Raw genomic sequence first — 21,358 nt, 5'->3', positions numbered from 1 at the left:
TGTATGACAGATTATGGTATTTTTATAGGTGGTGGCGCACCTAGCTTTAAGCACTTATTCCCTTGTAACAAAGCCTTGTGTCCATAATCGATAAGCCTGAGGGTGATAATCTGTACATCGTAGAGAGAGCCTTCATTAGAAGGCAGGGCATTGCCCGTATGTTTCATCCACATTGTTTGGAACAATGATCCCACCACATCTATAAAGGTTACCATGAATCTGGCCGTCAACAACACACTCGAATGTGGATTCTTCTTTGTGGCAAAACAGCGCAGACAACGGGACGAAGAACATACAGGGCACAACGCTGGCAATCAACTGATTTCTTTATTGGGAAGACAGAGAATCTGTAGGCAGGCGAGCAAAAATCGAAAAATGGCACATACGCTATCAAGTGACTCGGCCGCCCGGCATTACTATCAATTCGGATAGGGTTTACAAGGCGGCAAAAGCAGATTTCATTAAACTTAAAGACAAGCAAAAAAATGGCAAAAAATAACAATGACATGTGGTCAGTACCAAACCAATTAAAACCGCTAAAACCTGACTCATAAATCAACAAAAACAAAGAACCAGGGTCTAAAAAAAGGTTTGTAAGCAAGTGACAGCAAGGCTTGAAAACTGCAGCTACAAACAATCAAACAGAAAACAAAAACATGTGACAACAAGCCAGGCCCGTAGCCATGCGGGAAGGGGGGGGGGGGGCTCGCCCTCCCCCCCTCCTAAATTTTGAGGACACATGGTGTTTTATCGAAAATAAATCATGAAAATAGGCGTTTTTCTCAAATAGTCAAGGCTTTCAACAAGTGGGCCCCCCTCCGAAAAATTCCTGGCTACGGGCCTGCAACAAGCGTAGTGATCACAATTGAGGCTCAAGGTAGCTAATTTCTTTGTCAAAAGTGCTAGTGATGGCGCGCTAAAGCAAGCTGCTCCCCTTTGTGTATTATGTGCGCCTCAAATTTTGTGTGCACATTGATCTCAATATTTCGTGAGAAGTTGCACATTGTCAAGCAAAGGGAGCAGCCGCATGATGTACAATGCCAGGTTACCTGCCTGTTTTGTCCTTTAAAGAATTCTCATGCTCACGCATTCTGTCATTTATGCACCGTCCAGTATGTCCTACATGTGATTTCCGCATGATAATGGAATGTCATAAACGACATTTTTCACACATTCAATGAAACGATTTCTGGTGCTTCTTGTCACAGCAAGAGGAGATTGTTTCATCCCTGTTCACTGCCCTGCATAGGGAGGCCAGACGGTTTGGGGCAGAGAACAAAACTCTTACGCCTACTCTGCCGGCAGTCTTCTTCAACCTATGAGAGAAACTGTGAATGTAGGGAACGACAGCCAAGCGAGAGCGAGTGTGCTCGTTTGGCCTGTTATTTCTTGTCGTTCTAAGAGTGACCAGCAGCTTTTCAGCTGGGGAGCTCAAAAGAGCACTAGGGAACCCTGCGCTGCTCGAGCGTTCCACCTGAATCATAAAACTTGTTTCCGTCCACTGAGGGCATGATCGGACGAGGGCGTTTCTGATGGTGGAATAGCCTATTCCTTTTTTAACTAGCTTAGAGTACGCAGAAGGATACGGAAGCGAATTCTTCTGAGACCAAGGAAAATATCTCCAGCAGCTGTGGTCTTCATGGGCTACGAGCAGCAAATCCAAGAACCTCAGCTCACCTTGTACGGGTACTTCTTTAGTGGTTTGCAAATCTTGGAGGTTCTCGTCAGATGCGCGGTGAATAACGTCAACGGCCTCGGTTGGTACCACTGTTGAGGATCGCAGGATCACAAGGTAATCGTCGACGTACCTGAATACATTTGATACATTCGAAGACTGCCTCAAGGTCTCTATCGTACCGCGTCACCAAGAGATCACTCAGCGCAGGCGCGACGCATGACCGTGTACACACAGCCTTTTTCTGGACGAAGAAGTTTCCTTCAATATTCACCACCATTGACGTTATTCATTGCGCATTTGACGAGAACCTCCAAGATTTGCCAACTACTAAAGAAGTATCGGTACAAAGTGAGCTAAGGTTCTTGGTTTTGCTGCTCGTAGTCCATGAAGACCACATCTGCTGGAGTTATTTTCCGCAGTCTCAGAAGAACTTGCTTCCGTATTCTTTCGCGGACTTTAAGCTAGCTAAGAGAAATAGCTTATTCCGCCATGAGAAGCGCCCTCGTCTAATCATGCCCTCATCGAACAGAAACAAGTTTTATGATTCAGGTGAAACGCTTGAGGAGCGCAGGGTTCCCCAGCACTCTTTTGAGCTCCCTAGCTGAAAAGCTGCTGGTCACTCTTAGAACGACGAGAATAATACGCCAAATGAGCACACTCGTCTCGCTTGGCTGTCATTCCCTACATTCACGGTTTCTCTCATAGGTTGAATAAGGCTGCAGGCAGAGTAGGCGTACGAGTTTTGTTTTCCGCCCCAAACCATCTGGCCTCCTTATGCAGGCGTGTTGGGGATGAAACAATCTCCTCTTGCTGTGACAAGAAGCACAGAAATCGTTTCATTGAATGCGTGAAGAACGTCGTTTATGACATTCCATTATCATGCGGAAATCATATGTAGGACAAATCGGACGGTGCATGAATGACAGAATGCGTGAACATGCCAATTCTTTAAAAGCAGCAACAGGCAGTAACCTGGCATTGTATTCATGTGGCTGCTCCCCTTTGCTTGACAATGTGCAAGTTCTGAAGTATCAGGATCAATGAGCACACGAAATTTGTGAGGCGCACATAATTCACAAAAGGGGAGCAGCTTGCATTAGTGCGCCATCACTAGCACTCTTTGACGAAGAAATTAGCTGCCATGAGCCTCAATTGTGATCACTAAGCTTATTGTCAATGCTTTTGTTTTCTTGTTTTGTTTTCTGTTTATTGTTCATGGTTGCAGTTTTCTAGCCTTGCTGTCACTTGCTTGCAAACCTTTCTTTGTTAGTCCCCAGTTCATGTTTTTGTTGATTTATGGATGTCCGATTTTAGCGGTTTTAATCAGTTTCGTACGACCGCCATGTCATCGTTCTTTTTTGCCATTTCTTGCTCGTGTTTACGTTTTAATGAAATCTGCTTTTGTCACACCTTGTAAACCCTTATGAAATTGATAGTAATGCCAGCCGGCTGAATCACTCGATAGCGTTTGTGCCATTTTTCGATTTTTGTTTGCCGGCCTATATATTCCCTGCCTTTCCAATAAAGAAATCAGTTGATAGTTAGCGCTGTGTCCTATATGTTCTTTGTCCTGTTGTCTGCGCTGCTTTGCCACAATGTTCATGACCGACTAGCCCACCTATATCCTCTTGTAGATTCTTCTGTTGTTTGTAAAAGATAGGTGATCAGTTTCATGACTATACAATATTTGCTAGCTGATATTGTAAGTGCGTACTCTTAAGCATGGAACCACGAACAAGTATTTCCATTTTCATAAAACTTTTGTGACCTGTTCAAGGTACCTGGTGAATATACCTTTGGCTTGCTTCCTCTAATGCTCCGTTTCTAAATTTTTGTAGAATGATTCGTAACCTGTTGCAACATGCATATTGATAAAATGTATTGTGGGTTGTTACAGAAACCACCATTTTATCATTCTTCTGACTAGAATTTAGTATTTGTGTTGCTGTATCACCAAGATGCAGCTCCACATTCCACGTGCCTATTGCTCAACTGCACCTTGCACAAGCTGAGCATGAGCTACAAATTGCTCTGTGATAGTTTTCTTTAAACAATCGAGTGGAATAGGCCTACTGATGCACCCAGGAGTCATGCATGGAGTACCATTTGAGTAGCGAAAGGACGCTATTATGCAAAGCTACATCAAAGAAGCTGACCGAGCTAATCGGTCTGTATATGATAGCTGGCCTATCTATGACACCACAGCCTGCAGAAGTGCTGTATAGCGGTTTGTTTTCGATGTTTTTGATCAAAGCAGCATGAAGCCAAGGCTATGGGGATGGACATTGAATACACATGGATTATTCAAATAAAATGGTAAAAATGATATCACTATTTCGAAACAAAAGTCATCAGTCATAAATTGCAGCATCTGTTGATGTGTTGTCTAAGCTGTTCGCTCAGTGCCAAACTACATTTTCACATTCTCTCTTGCAGGTTTCAAATACAGCAACTGTACCACCACAACAGTGCAGCACAGGAGATCCTATCGTCAGTGCCGCGTCGAGAAATTAAATAAAAAGCGGTTACTCCTGGAAACTTCTCGTATCGTCATATTTGTTTGTTTGTGATTATAAAACTGCACTTTCATGGGAATTGAATGAACTAGCCCCATTTATGTCCCATTAAAACTGATAAATTGAACAATGTACAATGAGCTTGTTTCCAAATGCCTGCATCATAGGCCTACAAGATTGCTTATTGGCTTCAAAATACTCTTACATGTAAAGAACGCTGTTGATATAGTCATTGCTGGAAATGGTCTGCTAATATTTTTGTTACGAACCTCTAAAGCGTACACACTTTCGTATTGTTAACCACAAAAGATTTATTAACTGTGTGCAGCAAACATGCTGTTGCAGGCATAAGGCTGCAATACGCTGAAACTCATGCATCAAAATTGTACACACTAACAGCAGCCAATTTCTTGTAGACCCTCATTAGGTGTGGATTAGAAAGCGCATTAGACTGGCACAAGACAGTCTAATGATTCTGATGTCTAAAAACATTAGTCTCTTTATTGAAATACATTAAATATTTTTATAAGGGATATACTTCTGTGAGATTAGCTGATGCATGCTCTTTGTATTAAGTAAGATGCATTTTTCTAGTTCATGAAGTTGACTGACGTTGCCATGGTGTAGCAAGTTTTCATCAGTAGTTGCTGCAAATAGCTAACATTCACGGTGGAAGCTTGCTAACTTTCAAATACTATTTTCCTGCATTCAGTAACTAAGTAGTAACCGTCATGGTAGTAATGTTACTAGCTTAGCTTACTACCTTCCAATAAGTAGTAAAGGACTAGTAACCGTCATGGTAGTAATGTTTGAAATCAGGAAGCGGAGCCGAAGTAGAGAACGTCTTGTTTATTTGACGCTGGGTAAAAAACTAAAAAAATAGAATGCGGGCGTGCGCTTGGGACCACGCTCGCTTGTCACTTCTTCGTCTTTGCTCCTCTTCCGAAAGAATATTTAACAGCTCCCGGCCGAAGAATTCGCGCGGGTTTGCTTCTTTCGAGTCGATTGTCTACCAGATGTCGAAGCTTTTCCGGCACGTTCCAGGCGGTGCAACATCTGTACCGGTCTCCGCACCGTGCCCGCGGTAGCGCGCACGGTGTATCAACGAACTTTGCCGTCGCTGTCCGTAAATGCCTCTGCGACTCTTCCATCTCCCGCAGTTGTCTTGTCGAGTCCTTTACTTTCATGTCTCCAATCCTCGTCGATTCTTCGCTTCTATTCTTGTTGACGTGAATGGAGCGAAGTTCTTGGAAGTGCTCTCGTCGCCACCGGCTACCGAGATCGCTTAGTACTCGTTCACTGTCTTTCCATCTTCGCTGATGTATTTCACGTGACGAGTCTGTCTCTCCGGATGCTTCGCTCGTTGCTTTGCTTGCTCGCTGCTTCGGATGCCTTGCTCGGGAAGAGGCGTCGATACCACAGGAACTTTCGTCGTATTTTCGTGGCGTCTCAGTACATCTTGGTTTGTCCCGTTGTACGTGATATGTTCGTTCGTACTGTCCGCTGTGTCGTTTTGAGCGATGTCGTTGCTGTAGTAGCTGCTCATCGCAGTGGCGTATTCCTTCTTAAACTTTGGTTCTCGGCGTAGCCTTCTCCGTATAGACTCCAGTCTCTTGAAAGCTGCACCCCTGTTGTCTTTAATCTCGGAACAGTTGCTGTACCCAGGCAGTTCAATTTGACAGCGTTCACTGTTTCTAAGAGGCGATTCAACGTAGTTCTTGACGACGTATTTTTCATCTTTCGAAAGTCTGTTTTCGTTGGCCAGTCTTAGATGCTCCACTTCCCAGAAAGACCTGAGTTGCTGGGAAACGCTGGCTTGCATTAGGCAGATGTTGAAGGTACTTACGGTTTCTGGCTTGTTGAACGTAGGCAAACTCCTTGTATCTCCATGTAGTGTCCATCCCATGATTGTCTCGATGGCGGTCAAGGAGTCGTCTAGTCGCAGAATATTTCCGCTGACAACGTGCCAGTAATAGTCTGCTCCTATAAGCACGCATATTCCAGGCTCAGGCGAGACGTGAAATACAGTGGCGTCAGCCAAACATAAGTCTTTGTCTTTCACCTTTTGTTGCACATTTGTATCGGTCAATATTGACAAATTGTTGCATATTTCTGGAACTTCAATAGCTTCAGTTTCCAGTGAGTTTGAGTCGTACTGACTATGCAGTGTGACTCGTACCTTTCGATAATATTTGCGAGGTGCTGAAATGTTTCCAAATCCCGAGATGGCGAGCTGCTCTTCGCCTAACACCGTGGCTTTCAGCTTCCTGGACAAGTCTTGCGTAATGAAGCTGCGTTGACTGCCCCCATCAATGAACATTCTTACGAGGTGTTTCCTTCCAGCGCCCTGAGCCCAAACTTTAGCGGTTGAAGTACGGTGCTCTTTATCGAGTCTGTTGACCAGCTGTAAACAGTTGTCTGCGTTTCTGTATTCTTCTGCTTCCATGTTGGGTCGCACATCGTTGTGATGTGTCGTCCCTTGCATTTCGCGCAGCTCAATCTCTTCCAGCTTCTGCATTCTTTCGCCCTGTGAAATTGTCTAGCGCATCGGAAGCAGCCCCCTAACTTGCACAGTTTCTCCTTTTTCTCGTCTAAGGTGAGTTCAGCTGGGCAGACATCCACCGAGTGATCTTTGTTGCCGCATAGTAGGCAACTCTCTGGAATTAGTTTTACTGTTGAAATAGATGCAGAACCTTGTGTACGTTTAGTAGATTGTCGTTTTGTGGTTAGGACTCGTTCTCTTTGGTCAACAGTCATCAGTAAAGCCTGTTCCCGGCTTCTTACTTCAAGGCTTAAGAAGGCTAGAAGTGTAGACAATTCATCTATTTGGTCGCTAGTACCGCTTGTGTTTGTCGAAGACAAGGTGCGCTGTGTATAACGGAGCACCATTTCTTGCGGAAGCTTCTGTATTACAACCGTCTTTAGTAGTAGTCCATATTCTTTGTCTTCGACACCAAGGTTATGAAGGGATCTCATGCGGGTTCGGACCTCTTCATACAACCTTTGAAGCCCTTCTAAATCTTCACACGAGCGGACTTTACGTAGGTTTAGAAGGCGGCGCATGTGGTCGTTAACAATCAGCGACTTATGGCCAAATCTTTCTTTGAGAAGATGTATAGCTGTGCTATAACTTTCGTTAGTTGTGGCCAGGCCGCTGATGACACCTTCCGCTTTACCCGACAGGTAGCTCCGGAGGTATTTCAATGAAGCTGCGTTGACTGCCCCCATCAATGAACATTCTTACGAGGTGTTTCCTTCCAGCGCCCTGAGCCCAAACTTTAGCGGTCTGCGAGCGGTCTGCACGTCTGCGAGATGGCGGTTCTGATCCATAGTTGACTCAAATTGATCCCAGAACTCAGGCCATATAATTGGGTCTCCATTAAACTTCGGTAGATCGAGCTTAGGTAGCTTAATCTGCGCACGTGCTTGATGAAAATCATCGTGAGATGCGTGTGTAGCTACAGCTTGAGGAGAGGATAGAATGCGTTCAGCGTGGGACTTTGCGAGGACGATAGAATCTTGATATTGCCCGACGCTGTTAATCTCATCCTCAAGGTTATCGTCAGTGACATGCTCTTCTATTTGGTTGTCAAGTTCCGTGAGCATCGTTTCCTTTATCTTCAATAGGTTAAGATGGTCGGTTAGCTCACCAGTTGGGTGTTGGTTCCATCCGCATAAGAGGCGTCATGTCGTTGATGATCCTGGTGACCGAAGCTCGAACGGTAGCACGTTTCCGTCGTAGCCTTTCCATGTCGTCACGTAGGGAATCGAAGGCTCGTGATGACGTGGATCGTTCTTGGTTTCTCTCCCAGCGTCTTCGCGTTGATCGCGTCGATCGGCCGTCCTCTTCAGGCAGCTCGCTTCATCGTCAGGGGTCTTCAACTGTTCTTCTATCCTGGTCACGGCACCATACTGTTGAAAACCAGGAAGCGGAGCCGAAGTATAGAACGTCTTGTTTATTCGACGCTGGGTAAAAAACTAAAAAAATAGAATGCGGGCATGCGCTCGGGACCACGCTCGCTTGTCACTTCTTCGTCTTTGCTCCTCTTCCGAAAGAATATTTAACAAAAAGAAAAACTGAACGTAGTCGACATTCGCTCAGCGGGAAACGGCGAAGGCTTGGATTATGTGGTGCGGTGGCGCTGCCAATATTTACGCTCACTGTCAAATTTCTTTTATTTTACTTCACATTTCGAGGTACCTTCTATCACAAAGCGTAGCAGTTCAAACTAGTTTTAAGAAACAAAAAAGGCCCTGTACAGCTCTAACAAGTTACCTAAAGAAAAAAGGTAACACCACCTACAGCTGCAACTCGAACCCTGGTTTTTTAGGTGGGAATCGGGCATTCTAGCTCTGAACCATTTCGGTGGAGCCGCGCGCAAATAAATCTTATATGACGACACATTGCAGGCTACTGATCGCAGCGCCACAAGAGGCTTGACCCTCTTTTGGCTTCACTTCTTGTTCCGAGAACACCCCCCCCCCCGTTCTAGTACGCTCTACTTCACCTACTGCTAAATACAAGAACAGCAGCTGCAACAGCGACATCTATAGCTTTCAACCAATTCATCAAGAGGATCGGTATTGAATGTACTATATCGCGTGATCGGTCTGGGATAGTATTGCATCAAGAGAAATGAAATGAAGTTCGTTTTTACTTTTCGTTCCGTGGAAGTACGCGTCAACACGGTGGAAGCCGACGCGGTAGTTATTGCATTAACTACGACTTCGCCAATATTCTTCAGCTGCGCTTGTTCAGGAGCGCTTAACAGCGACAGGAATCTTTTAGAATCAGAAACGTTGACGCGCAGCAAGCGTTTATTTAGTTGTTCCGGGCGCTTCTGCCCAGCGTATATTAACTTAAAGCCTGTTGCAAGTTGCAACCCAGACAAGTAGTAAGTAATTTTCGTAAGATAATTGCAGGTTTCGTCAGAGATTCATGGGCGAGGTGTGGACAAAATGCGTGCACAGTAACTTTAGCCACCGTGTCTTAAGTTCTGCGTCAAAGCGCCGCCTCAGGTATCGACAACGCTACACCTCCGCGTGCCTACGACCTATATTTCTGCATCTTAAACCAAGTTGGCGCTCGTCTAGCGCCCGTGTTGTGTTCTCCTCTTTTGTCCTCGTCTCCTCAAGCGTTTTACATTGTTACTGAGTTACGCGTGTGAACATCCGCATATTGAAGTATATTGAAGCAGAAGGAGCTTGATGTGGGCGAGTTGGTGTAGCATTACTGAATGAAAAAACGATGCGCAAAAAAAGACGAGGACAATAAGGAACACACTTTACGCTCCTCTGTTGTATGTGTTCCTTATGGTCCTCGTGTTTTTCGCGCATCGTTTCTTCATGAAGTTGATTGGCTTGCAGACATACAGTTCTCTTGCTAATGGCAGGCGCGCCGCAACATTTGCGGTGGATGTAAAACATGTCGTCCTTCATGTTTTGTTGTAGTCGGTCTTTCAGAGTGTTCTCGCTGTCGTACCCGAGCCCGGAGGGAAAGCCCGCAACTGCCAGGCGCAGATCCGAGTATGGAGGGCGAGAGAACATGGACCGAAACTGGGGCATCGCCGTGGCCGCGGCCGTGGCTTCTTTCTTCAACCTGGCGACGCAGATAAACTCTGGCTTCTTCTTCGTCGCAATTATTGACACGTTCTCCGTGGACCACTCAAACGCCTCGTGGCCACAGAGCGTTTTCACCATCATGACGTACTCCGGCAGTAAGTAAAAATAGCTAAAATGAACTAAGCAACTCAGAAAACAGCAGCAAACCGGGACAAAGGTAGGGACAGGGAACTGATTTCATTTATATGCCTATTAAGCGGTATCCAAAGTAGAGCCGTAGGAGAATATTGAATCATAACACAAGGTTCAGACAATAGTCCTGAAGAAAGCTAGCTTCTTTGTACACATTTGCTCTGGGATTGCGGTCCGACATAGCGTGCTTCAGCAACTCTTTTTTTTTTCCGAGAACAGTTACTCAGTGGAATCGACTTCCTTCCACAGTTGTAGGAATTTCTTCTACTGATACGGTCCTTCCTGCGATAAAATGTATTGAATCTTTTGACCAGTAAGCCTGAAAAAATTGTGGATACGCTTGGCAATCGCCATAATCTGTACTGTATCCCAATTGTAAATCATGTTATTTTCCTGTAGTGCTCCCTTTGCTCATTGTACTGTACTATTTACCACTGCCGCGGTTTGTTGTAATTATTCTTCGCATTGTCATCAACTATTATCATTGAGCTTTCTGTTTTTTTAGATGGTTTTGCCAAAGCATATGATATCTGTGACGTAGTTGTGTTCGACGCAGCTGTGTATGTTCATGTCGGCGTACAGTAATCTAGATTTTTCATTTGCACAAATTTATGTAAAGCTGCAATTTTCATGTTTGTTCTTTTTCTTCAACCCCCTCCCCCCAAATAATGCCTGTATGGGCACTGTGGGTACTAAATAAATAATAAGTAAATAAATAACGGACTGCCATAGTTCACTGACTATTAATAATTTCAAGTCGTCCCGTGACAAATCGTTGAGTTCCAATTTTATTAGTGATAGGTCTACATAAAGTTGTACTTAAGTGTGAAAGATCATAGATAGCTAACGTCATCGTTGAAGTAATTGGAAATCAGTAGAAATGACCTTTGGATATGCAGTTCAATATGACTCATGGAGCGTAGTCTACACGCTTGTCCAAGCTCAATGAAGTCTACGAAAGCATTCCGTGTGAGTTTTTTCCTGCGATTAGCGCTTTGCAGCAGCACAGCGTGGCTAAGCACAGCGTTCGTCCTGATTTAATATTTGCGCTGCACAGCGCTTCGTAGATCGCCTCGTTGGCGGCGAAGATTGTCTTTATTCAAGCCAGTTTAGGTGGGACTACATGTCGAAAACACTCACGTTTCACTTGGCGCATAGCAGAATGTGTTTCCGGGCGAGTTGGTTAATTCTAGTAAGGTGTAAAGAAAGCGACAAGCAGTACATTTAACAAGCAGACAAAGGACAAGAGCGACGCTAACATAGGGAGCCAGCGAAATCACGAAATCGGTTTTCTTCATTGCCGCATCTTCCAAAGAAATCCATTGTTTCTCTTTGTTGTGGCGGCCTTCTGAAGTGGTACTTGAGCTGACTACGTGCTCCTCGCAGCACTTCCTCTTGGCGGTGAATGTACTCGTACAAGTTGTCGTACCTCACGCGGAAGCTCAGGTAAAGTGGCTAAGGCCCCTCGTGGCCACCGCTTGCCACCGCAAAATTGCTTCGTGCCTGCAATTAGTGTGAACTCTGCGTTCGGTAGCGTGAAGCGCGTTGCTGGGCGTGCGTTGGATCCCATAAAAATTTCGAACTGGGCGATCCAGAACAAATCCAACACATAGCTGTCCCGACAGAGACGGCGCGGGACTGGGACTCGAGACGCTCTCTGTAATGTCGGGACATTCCCGCAAAATCCGGGACGGTTGGTAACCCTAGACTGAGTGCCGTTGCCGGTGAACAAAAATGTCCCGGTGAGCGCAAAGAACAAAAATCACGGTTCGAGTCGCAATCGAAATCAGGCATTCTACGTGGCATTCAAGCATTCTCAACCACTGGCCCACGCCAGCACTTGAAACTTCCTGAAGAAGATTTTGTACAGGCGTCATTTCGGGCCAAAGCCAATTGTGACTGCTTTGTTGGCTATTGTTGCGATAGCAATTATATGGACAGTCTCGGCTGGATTTTGCCGTCGCCGTCGCCGCCGTCATGCACCGTATATGTATAAGTATGTATGTATATATAAAAGCCCCAAAGAAAAATAATTCAGGAAAATGCTTCCGAAGCGCGGAATCGAACCAGGGACCTCTTTCTCCGCAGCGAGTGGCTCTATCCACTACGCCAAGAAACGCATATGCTCCACGTAGCTAACGGCGAGCGTTATATACACACCCTTTACCGCTGGACGGACTCAGAGACGGCAGGCGATAATAAGCGTTTCTTCATTACCAGCGAGATGGCGCTAGCAGCGCGACGGGCGCACTTAAAAGTTGTCGGCGAGCTCGCTCGCTTCTATTTGCGCACGGAGAACCTCGCCCTTCCGCTGTCTGCTCGCGCGGTTTTCTCGTGGTGAGGGGAAGAGTAATGTTTCAAGCTTTCACCGTGATGTCCGCACTCATGTTACGGAGCGTACGAATATCACTCGAGCTCAAGGGACGCCGCTAAACGAACAAACAGAGGATGAGCGCGAACTATCAAGTGTCACAGCTCGACACTTGAAGCACGCTAGTTTCCGTCGCTGCTTCGGCCGCCTTTGCAACAGGAGCGCTGTTCAAACTGAGAGTACCATTGGCGAGCCTCACTTCATATAGCATTAATTTCTTGCTATCGCATTCATTGCTTCGCCCTTGCGGCGAAACTGTGACATTTTTTTGCTTTTATAATAATGTAACAGACATTACGCATGTACACCTATGACTCAGCAAGCTATGGTCTAACGTTGCTCGCCCCAGTAGACATACGCCAATAAACGTCTCCTCTTTTGTCCATGTCCCTTTGCGCTGTTGAACCGTGAACGCTGCTTACACTTCGTTTTTGTAAAAATGTCGTAAGCGCTGTGCCGTGAGCGCCGCCGTAACATCAGACAATGAGCTACCCTTTAGACGCCAGAGAGCGAGAATAATAGAAGACAGGGAGGTTAACCAGGGCTGAGCCCGGTTGGCAACCCTGCACTGGAGAAGGCAGGAGGGGGAAGGAAAGTTATAGAGGAGGAGAGGAAAGTCACTCTTTCAGCCGACGTAAAAGTTCCGCGTTTGACATCACAAACGGCGAATCAGTCCGGTATCCTTGAGAAAACGCAACAGCGCTTTTGTTGCCTCTCCGAACTGTGATGGGCAGCCCCATGGTCCCAATATCTTCTCGACAGTGGTTTCCGTCCAGTTGATTTAGAGCAGTGCGGAGGTGAAGCCCCTCGTTTGCGTTTGTCGGGCAGTAACACAAAAGGTGCTCAATAGTTTCGCCAACGGCACATTCAACGCCAGAGTGGTCAACGTGCCTGGTGAACTCCTTGATATGCACACAACTACCGATATCCCACAAGGACGCCGATCCACGTAGAAGATATGTCCCCAAGTGCGGCATAAGCAGCTACTAGGCTACTCGCATAAGTTAGACTCGTACAAAACGTGGGATCTGCAGGAATCTTTCTACCTTACTTCGTGTGAAAGCTAGGGCATGTAACAGTGAATGAATGAAAATCAAAGCCTCTTATTTTCTTGCCTCAAATTAAGGAAAAATATGGAGCGCTTTTAGCACGCAATCTGCATAACTTACGTCTATGACATATGTCCCATTCGAAAGACAGAGAGAGAGAGAGAGAAATACAGCCAGCCAATGCGTTCGTAGTCATAGCAGATGTTTCTAAGCCTTCAATTTTTTTACTACCAAGTAGCACATCAGTCTGTCCTCTTGAACTTCACTTTTTTCGGAAAACGACCCGCTCGTCTTAGATTAAAAAAAGAACTGTATTGTATCTATTCTAATAGTTCTCGTCAACAAAAAGAACAAGGAGAAAGCTTCAAACAAACAACACCGATGACATAATGTCCGCATGAATTTGATTTATAGCGAATGTGACCTCGTTAAACATTCTGCAGAATGTATTAGCCTATATCGTGGTCACCTTCGCAACAAATGCTACAGCTACAGCTACAACGTGCCAAAATCTGAAAGAAACTACGTTTTGTTGTATCGATGGTGCTGGCTTACAGTGTTGAGAATCCTCTGGATATCAAGAAGAACCGATACCGCAGTTGTAGAAGAACATAATTTAAAAATTTTCATTCGAAGCAAAGTGATGAGGATGAAACTTTCGTATTTTGGCCATCCCGTGAATGCTTCCTGTTCAATGGAGCGAAAATTATTTCTAGTCAAAGAGGAAGGTGGGAGCAAACGATGTCTCCGAAGAATCTCACTTCAAAAAACCACTTTTCCAGGCAGACAGTGACAGTGGCCAGAGCAACTCATGACTCGTGTTTTTCAAACGTTCTTGCCATTAAAACCGCCGTTGTGACATTGTGGCTAGCGCCAATCTTTAAGCTCATTTATCAAGCCATGTCGACAGTGCCTACACCTCAGTGTATTGTCTAGCATTGTAATCCAAGCTTGCTTGAAACCTCTAACGGTCGTCGATGTCCCTGCGGTCATGCGGCTACTGCGGTCGCTTGCGATTATAGAGCAATGGACGCCGCCAAATGGGATCAACATGTCAAACATGCACGCAATGCCACTGCAAATAGCTACCATAGTTTGAACGGCACTTCAAACGTTGGAATCGCTCCGACACTCACTCAAGTGAAACTTCTGCGTACACTGAGTCTATACTGAAACGTTTTGTTCTACGGTCACGTGGCACTTGGGCCAGAGCCATCCTTGTCACGCTTCCAAACCTGCTCCCTGGTGTTTCGGCAACGCGCCGTGTCGCAATACATTTACGCGTGCTCTCAGCCGTGCTCGCGTGCAAACTCTCGAGCTAAAAAAACAGGAAGAAAGGAAAACTAAACACCGACGCTGCGGTACAAAACGATATTGCACCCGTTTCCGTCAGGAACATGCTTCCACGGAGAGGTGAGCATCGTGTTGAACACCTGCGCGCATGCGAGTTCCCGAAGCAGTGACGCGATCCCATACTCAGATACCAGCTTTTTTTTCGCAGATTTCATTTCGCCACTAGCTCACTTTTCCTCTCCACCCGCTTCCTTCTTTTTTACCTCTTGATAGCATTGTGTGCTGCTATGGCACGTGTCGTGCAAGAAACATCTGTTCTTGCTGCATCATGAAACTCAACCAAGGCCAGTTTATGCCATACCTCGCGGCGGCTACGGCCTATACAGGAATACTCCTCCTAAACTGCAAAAATTTTGAAGTAGGTTCAATTATTGGATCAGGAGATCAGTAACATGAGGCAAAGAGATGTGCCTGCGCTGGTACATTTCAAAGAGCATTTAACGTATTTGGTGCCACTGGCTCGACGAAATTTCCACAAACTCGTTATGACAAGTCTCTGGCCCCTTCAGAGGACAATGTACTTCGATTTAACCGACTAGAAACTACGTAAGCCCAAGCAGGTGCCGTCAAAATTATGTGACGTCACGGCAAATGGTGCGGGAATTCAACGGTAACGTCGCCACCTGTATTTTATTTTTGCGCGTTTTCTCGTTTATTAGGCGTCTTCTCGCAGCAAGCGTAGTGTTTTTGGTATCGTGGAAGACTACTTTACTAATGCGAGAAAAATAGTTTTGCTCTTTAGTGTCCCTTTAAACGCAGAAATTTTGGTCTGTCTGTCTGTCCGTCTGTCTGTCTGCCCTTCTGTTTGTCTGTCTGTCACCCGATTCAGCCACCCGGCCAAAGTTGAACCACTTGTTTACTGCCCACCTAGCTTGAACTGGTACGGCTGTTCATATTTGTGAACGTTGTCGATCAAAAAGTAAATATTACGTATAGCTGAGGTGCAACGTCACTAGGTAAGTATGAGGTGGTGTGTTTCTTTAATAGAAAATACATAGATCCGTAATCCTAAAAACCCTAGTTTCTTAAGCTGAGCTGAAAATGCGGCTGCGCTGAAAATGCGACGCGCCGACGAAAGCCCTCGGCCACGGAGGAAGGAAAGGACTTTCCTCCTCCGTGCCCTCTGCACAAGGTCGTTTCCCGACGTAATGCCAGATAGCGCCCATATCTCACGCAGCGTAAACGCAGCGTAGAGTTACTGCATAACTAGCAGCGTTGCGTATCTGTCTTCCAAACGATGCTAGCAACTATGCATTGCGGACAAGCTGACGCTGGGGCCAAGTTTTATATTTCTCGATGGCGCCGCTGCAGCGAACTGGATTGACACTAGTCATTCACATTAAAGTAAATCACCGGTCTTCTACACACCAAACATGTCGACCGGTGACCCGGTAGGCATGTCGCCTGCAAAAACGGAGTGACTCTTCGCGACATAGCCACGGTTGCTAGCCAGACCTATGGGCAACTCTGCTACCCAAAGGTAGCATATACAGTAAATCTAACGCAGCGCTCCTCTATTGTCTTTCGACGACATTTGCAGCGAAGCACGCAGATACGCGGCCAGTTTTTTTCCCGAGACATACAGCAAGAGCGGCACGTCCGTGTGCGTCTGCGCTGCTTCGTGTATATGCGCCGCCGCGACGGATACACTAGCGCTCCGAGGAGCGCACCCATAAAATCACTGTAACTGAGCGCCGATAACGTCACTGTTGCCGTTCCAGTGACTTTACGCGCCCATACGCACCCAGGCTGCGCTATGTTCAATTTATCAGTGGACGAGCCAGCACATGTTCTTAAGCTTTGACTTCGAATCGTCATCTGTGGGTGCTGCTGGGACTTTCGCACTGCCCAACGACTGGACACTCCAATACTGCCACACAGGCTCCTTCCCATTTGTGTTTTATGTTACCGGCCCACTGCACGTGTAGCTGCTGCCTTGCGCAAACCGCGCGAGAATGTCGAGGAACGTTCCAGATTAGTTTACGATTATCTGTTAGGCTTAGGAACAAACAGCTGAGTTTGTTCTCGAACTAACGCGGTCACCACCGATAAGGCTGGAAAGTTCGATGCCTCATGTGTAAATGCCGACGCGCCTTTCCGCGATTCAGATTATAGACGGTCGACGCTCTGCTCGCCGCTATCAGTCTATAGCGTGTATTGCTTCTAGTTTGACTTTCCGTTTCCCGGCCACAAGTGCGGTCAAATAAAGAGTTTCATTTTGGACACGCCGACTGCTTCCTTCGCCAACGTCACGACCGCGTGACAATATTGTGATACTGTTACTTTCCATTCGTGCAGGCCTGATCGTGGTTGTGCTTCAGCGGCACTTCACTGTGTCACAGATCACACTGCTCGGGAGCTTGATGCTGTGGATACCGCTGATAGGGGCTGCGTTTGCTCCCAACATCGCAGTGATGACACTTACCCTCGGTGCTCTTCATGGTAAGGGCATCAAAAACATTTTGGTCGGGAAAACCTTACATACGCCTATGCACAACATTACATTGTATACTGTTTCACCCAAGGGAAGTATTATTGTCGCTGCCAGTACTTTTAATGCTCTTTAAACAAGAACGATTGTTTTCCACTTCTGACGGAGACTTTCAGAGACAGAAATTTACTGCAACAGCGCGTATGTTTGTTTGTATGGTCGGAAGGTTCAAAAGTACTCAACCTCATTTCGTCCCGTAGGGACAAATTTTTTTCGTTCCAGTAAGGAATATGAAAAAATTTCAACGAAAAAAAAATAAAAGGCCTTCATAACTTCACCTTTCAGGTGCTGTCATAACTGGAGTCACATGTTAGTGTAGCTGGCGTCACATGATGACATTTGGCTAGTGAAGCACCAAGTAATAACAAAAAGTTTGCTATGTGCTATGTGAGCCGCAGTACTTTTGCACCGGAGATAAAGTAGCCACTTTGGCTTCCTAAGGTGTTCGTACTAACTACAGTAACCTTACAACTCCAGCCTTCCGACAGATGGATGCTTGCACGCTGACCGCAGGCAGGGTGGCTGGGTGCCTACGGAATACACTGTTGTGTACGGGACCTCCGCGAAATCTCCACCTGTGTCCTCGTGCCTGCGAATACCACACAGCACTACCGTTACTACGTTGCCCTGAGTTTTATTAATATATGAAAATGTTATCCACCGAGTTCTATTTCGAGCTATAACAATCCTTATGTTAATGAGAACTAACAGACAATAACGCCAAGGAAAGTACAGGGGGTGTTATCTGTAGTATTTAGAATGTAAATGTGAAGAAAGTAAAGTGGACGAAAAGATGACTTGCCGCCGGCAGGGACCGAACCTGCGACCTTCGAATAACGCGTCCGATGCTCTACCACTGAGCTACGGCGGCGGTCATCCTCCCGTCCACTTTCTGGGGTATATATGTGGATTAAACCTAGGAGTTTTAGTCAGCGCCAATCGCAGCCATGGCGGCGAGTGTGGAACACTCTTTTTTTTTTTTTGCCTCTTGGCGTCACGTAGCACGTGATCGTTTTACGAGTTGGCAGCTGACCAATAATCCCTCGCATACTACCTGAAGGCATTAAGTCTGCCAGGACGAGACCCTCGCTATGAATGAAGGAAAGCTATGATTTTTCAAGGGCTCGTTTAACTTTGTTAGACACAATATTAATGAGAACTAACAGACAATAACGCCAAGGAAAGTACAGGGGGTGTTATCTGTAGTATTTAGAATGTAAATGTGAAGAAAGTAAAGTGGACGAAAAGATGGCTTGCCGCCGGCAGGGACCGAACTCTTTTCGTCATCATCTTTTCGTCCACTTTACTTTCTTCACATTTACATTCTAAATACTACAGATAACACCCCCTGTACTTTCCTTGGCGTTATTGTCTGTTAGTTCTCATTAATATTGTGTCTAACAAAGTTAAACGAGCCCTTGAAAAATCATAGCTTTCCTTCATTCATAGCGAGGGTCTCGTCCTGGCAGACTTAATGCCTTCAGGTAGTATGCGAGGGATTATTGGTCAGCTGCCAACTCGTAAAACGATCACGTGCTACGTGACGCCAAGAGGCAAAAAAAAAAAAAAAAAAAAAAGAGTGTTCCACACTCGCCGCCATGGCTGCGATTGGCGCTGACTAAAACTCCTAGGTTTAATCCACATATATACCCCAGAAAGTGGACGGGAGGATGACCGCCGCCGTAGCTCAGTGGTAGAGCATCGGACGCGTTATTCGAAGGTCGCAGGTTCGGTCCCTGCCGGCGGCAAGTCATCTTTTCGTCCACTTTACTTTCTTCACATTTACATTCTAAATACTACAGATAACACCCCCTGTACTTTCCTTGGCGTTATTGTCTGTTAGTTCTCATTAATATTGTGTCTAACAAAGTTAAACGAGCCCTTGAAAAATCATAGCTTTCCAACAATCCTTATGTGCGGCTCAAGTGGTCACGTTGACATTTCCTTCTAAACGTCTAACTTTTTTGACCTCACACATAGTTCTCCAAATGTACAACGTTCATTCACCTACTTCGACAGCTCAGATTTCGCGGCCTGCAATGCCATATTGTGCATCACCGAGGCAACTGCAGGTAGCCCGTACGAAATAAATTGTGTGTATAGAAAAGGTTTTTCGTACGATCGTACCAGCCTTGTGTAATTTTTCTTTACATCAATATATGACGTTATGGTGCTAGTTTTCTGTGCGTACTTTTTTAGGGGCGAAGCTCCTCTTAGTGTAACCTTGTCACGCGTCCGGCGTTAGGCGTATCCGGCAGTATACTACGACCCATCACCGATCCTTTGCAAACTGCCCACTACTTCATCTTTGCCAACATCCCCCTGCGATCCATCACCGATCCATTACTTCACCGACCATAAAGCCGTTATAATGAAGGGGGAACGGAAGCCACCTTTGCAAACTGCCCACTACTTCGTCTTTGCAACCATCCCACTACTTCCCACTGCTTCCCACTGCTTCCCACTACACTGCCTCAAACTACATCCCACTGCTTCAGGAGCTTCGCCCAAGCTCTTCATCATTCACCTTCGCCCAAGCTCTTCATCATTTTATTTATTTACTATTATTAGAGGGGTACCAGCTCGGTTGATTTGTTGTGCTTGGATTCATCTCGCCTTGCTGCCGCTTTGCAAGGCGCATTTCGTCGCTCCCTATGTAAAAGTTCGCCGTGTTAAACTGACTATTCATAAGTTTCTGTTACCGAATGTAGTTGCGTTAGCCCTACGTTTTATTTCGTGTTGGAGTTATCAGAATTGCCATCACTCATGCAGCACCGCGTGTCGTGTTCGAAGATGTTTCCGGTTGTCGTTTGACATAAACATATGTGAACCTCCGTACATGTGGCGCCATCTAACCATGATCCCAAGAGCCTACAACTCAGTATTTCCTTTTAAAGCCACTATAGGTGGCGACACACATCCGCCCCATTGAGGTAAATATTGCGTTACGACGTCTGTTCTTCCATCATTGTCTACGTTGTTGATTTCAGCGTTATCCATATGGTTACACATACTTTATTTTTCATCTTGCAGCAAAGAAATAACAATTGTAGTGGAGTAGATGCACGACCGAGTATGAGCCTCTGAAGGAGGACGAGAAACGACCCGCGTTCTGATTGCGCGAGAGCCTGTGCCGCCTTTTGCCAGCCTTGCACTGTGTTCGCATACGGTCCCTTTTCGTCGCGAGCTGATTACACCAATAAACCTCATCACATTTGGTGAAGGTGCTGGGTAGTGACTGCGTCAGTCATGTTGTCCGGTGGTCGCTCGGCCAACTTGCGGGACCTGGAGCTCCAGGTCTGGTTGGGAATCTCAGCAACCTGAGATTTCCGGCCTGGTGCTCGGCAGAACGAAGTTCAAAGTCGCTTGGGAGGGCACCCACCCTGTGGGAAATTGGCAGCATGGGACCGCCAGACCTAAAAATAAGGTCACCCTTTTTTTTACACCAGTAAACCTCATTACACCAATAAACCTCATCACACAATAATCGGAAGCAGCTAAAAGCTATATTAACTCATAACTTGACGAGCTGTAGCTGGATTAGCAGCAAATAAAGAAAAAAAAAGAGATCTCAAGAATTAAAATGCACACTACGTACACAAGCACTAGCCACTTCATTAAATTCAACATAAGACATTTTCAAAGCAGTACGAAATCAAGCGTAATCAGTCTTTAAACACAATAATAAATAAGCATACGATTACTTATGCAATTAGTTATTGTTACAATGAGTCAGAAAGTTAATTTGATCAGTGAAAGACGCCGCACAATGTATTTCGTGGTAGTTGGCTCAGGTCAGTACCTCCCTGTATAAATTTGTTTATTAAGCGGTATATTTTATAAATTGACAATAGCGTGTATTAATTGTTTCTGGATCAAACAAAAAACACGTGTCGACACGTAATTAAGACAAATTGTTTATTTTTGCTTAGCACTTCTCGCTTAAAACGAATTATAAATGCGGTGCATTGCTTAGCGAACCATAGGCTCTTCGACCATATCTATCTATCTATCTATCTATCTATCTATCTATCTATCTATCTATCTATCTATCTATCTATCTATCTATCTATCTATCTATCTATCTATCTATCTATCTATCTATCTATCTATCTATCTATCTATCTATCTATCTACGTCTGGACG

General features: G+C 45.6%; 1 protein-coding gene across 2 annotated transcripts in view; it reads left to right on the top strand.

Moving 5' to 3' along the window:
- The window catches only part of LOC119389035 (monocarboxylate transporter 9), an 82,136-nt gene that overhangs the window by 46,430 nt on the left and 14,348 nt on the right, over positions 1-21,358 (top strand). The window contains exons 1-2 of one of the 2 annotated variants that reach the window (XM_037656325.2): positions 9,651-9,911; positions 17,020-17,163. In XM_037656325.2, the coding sequence (XP_037512253.2) occupies positions 9,740-9,911; positions 17,020-17,163 (316 nt within the window). In that variant the 5' untranslated portion in view covers positions 9,651-9,739. Of the gene's footprint in view, positions 1-9,650; positions 9,912-17,019; positions 17,164-21,358 lie in introns of those variants that run through there. The other variant, XM_049414921.1, reaches the window with a different exon arrangement.

This window comes from Rhipicephalus sanguineus, chromosome 4 (genome assembly GCF_013339695.2).
Source record: "Rhipicephalus sanguineus isolate Rsan-2018 chromosome 4, BIME_Rsan_1.4, whole genome shotgun sequence".
Lineage (NCBI taxonomy): Eukaryota > Metazoa > Arthropoda > Arachnida > Ixodida > Ixodidae > Rhipicephalus > Rhipicephalus sanguineus.
The sequence above is the reverse complement of the archived record's forward strand: the minus strand, read 5'-3'. Positions and strand labels throughout refer to the sequence as shown.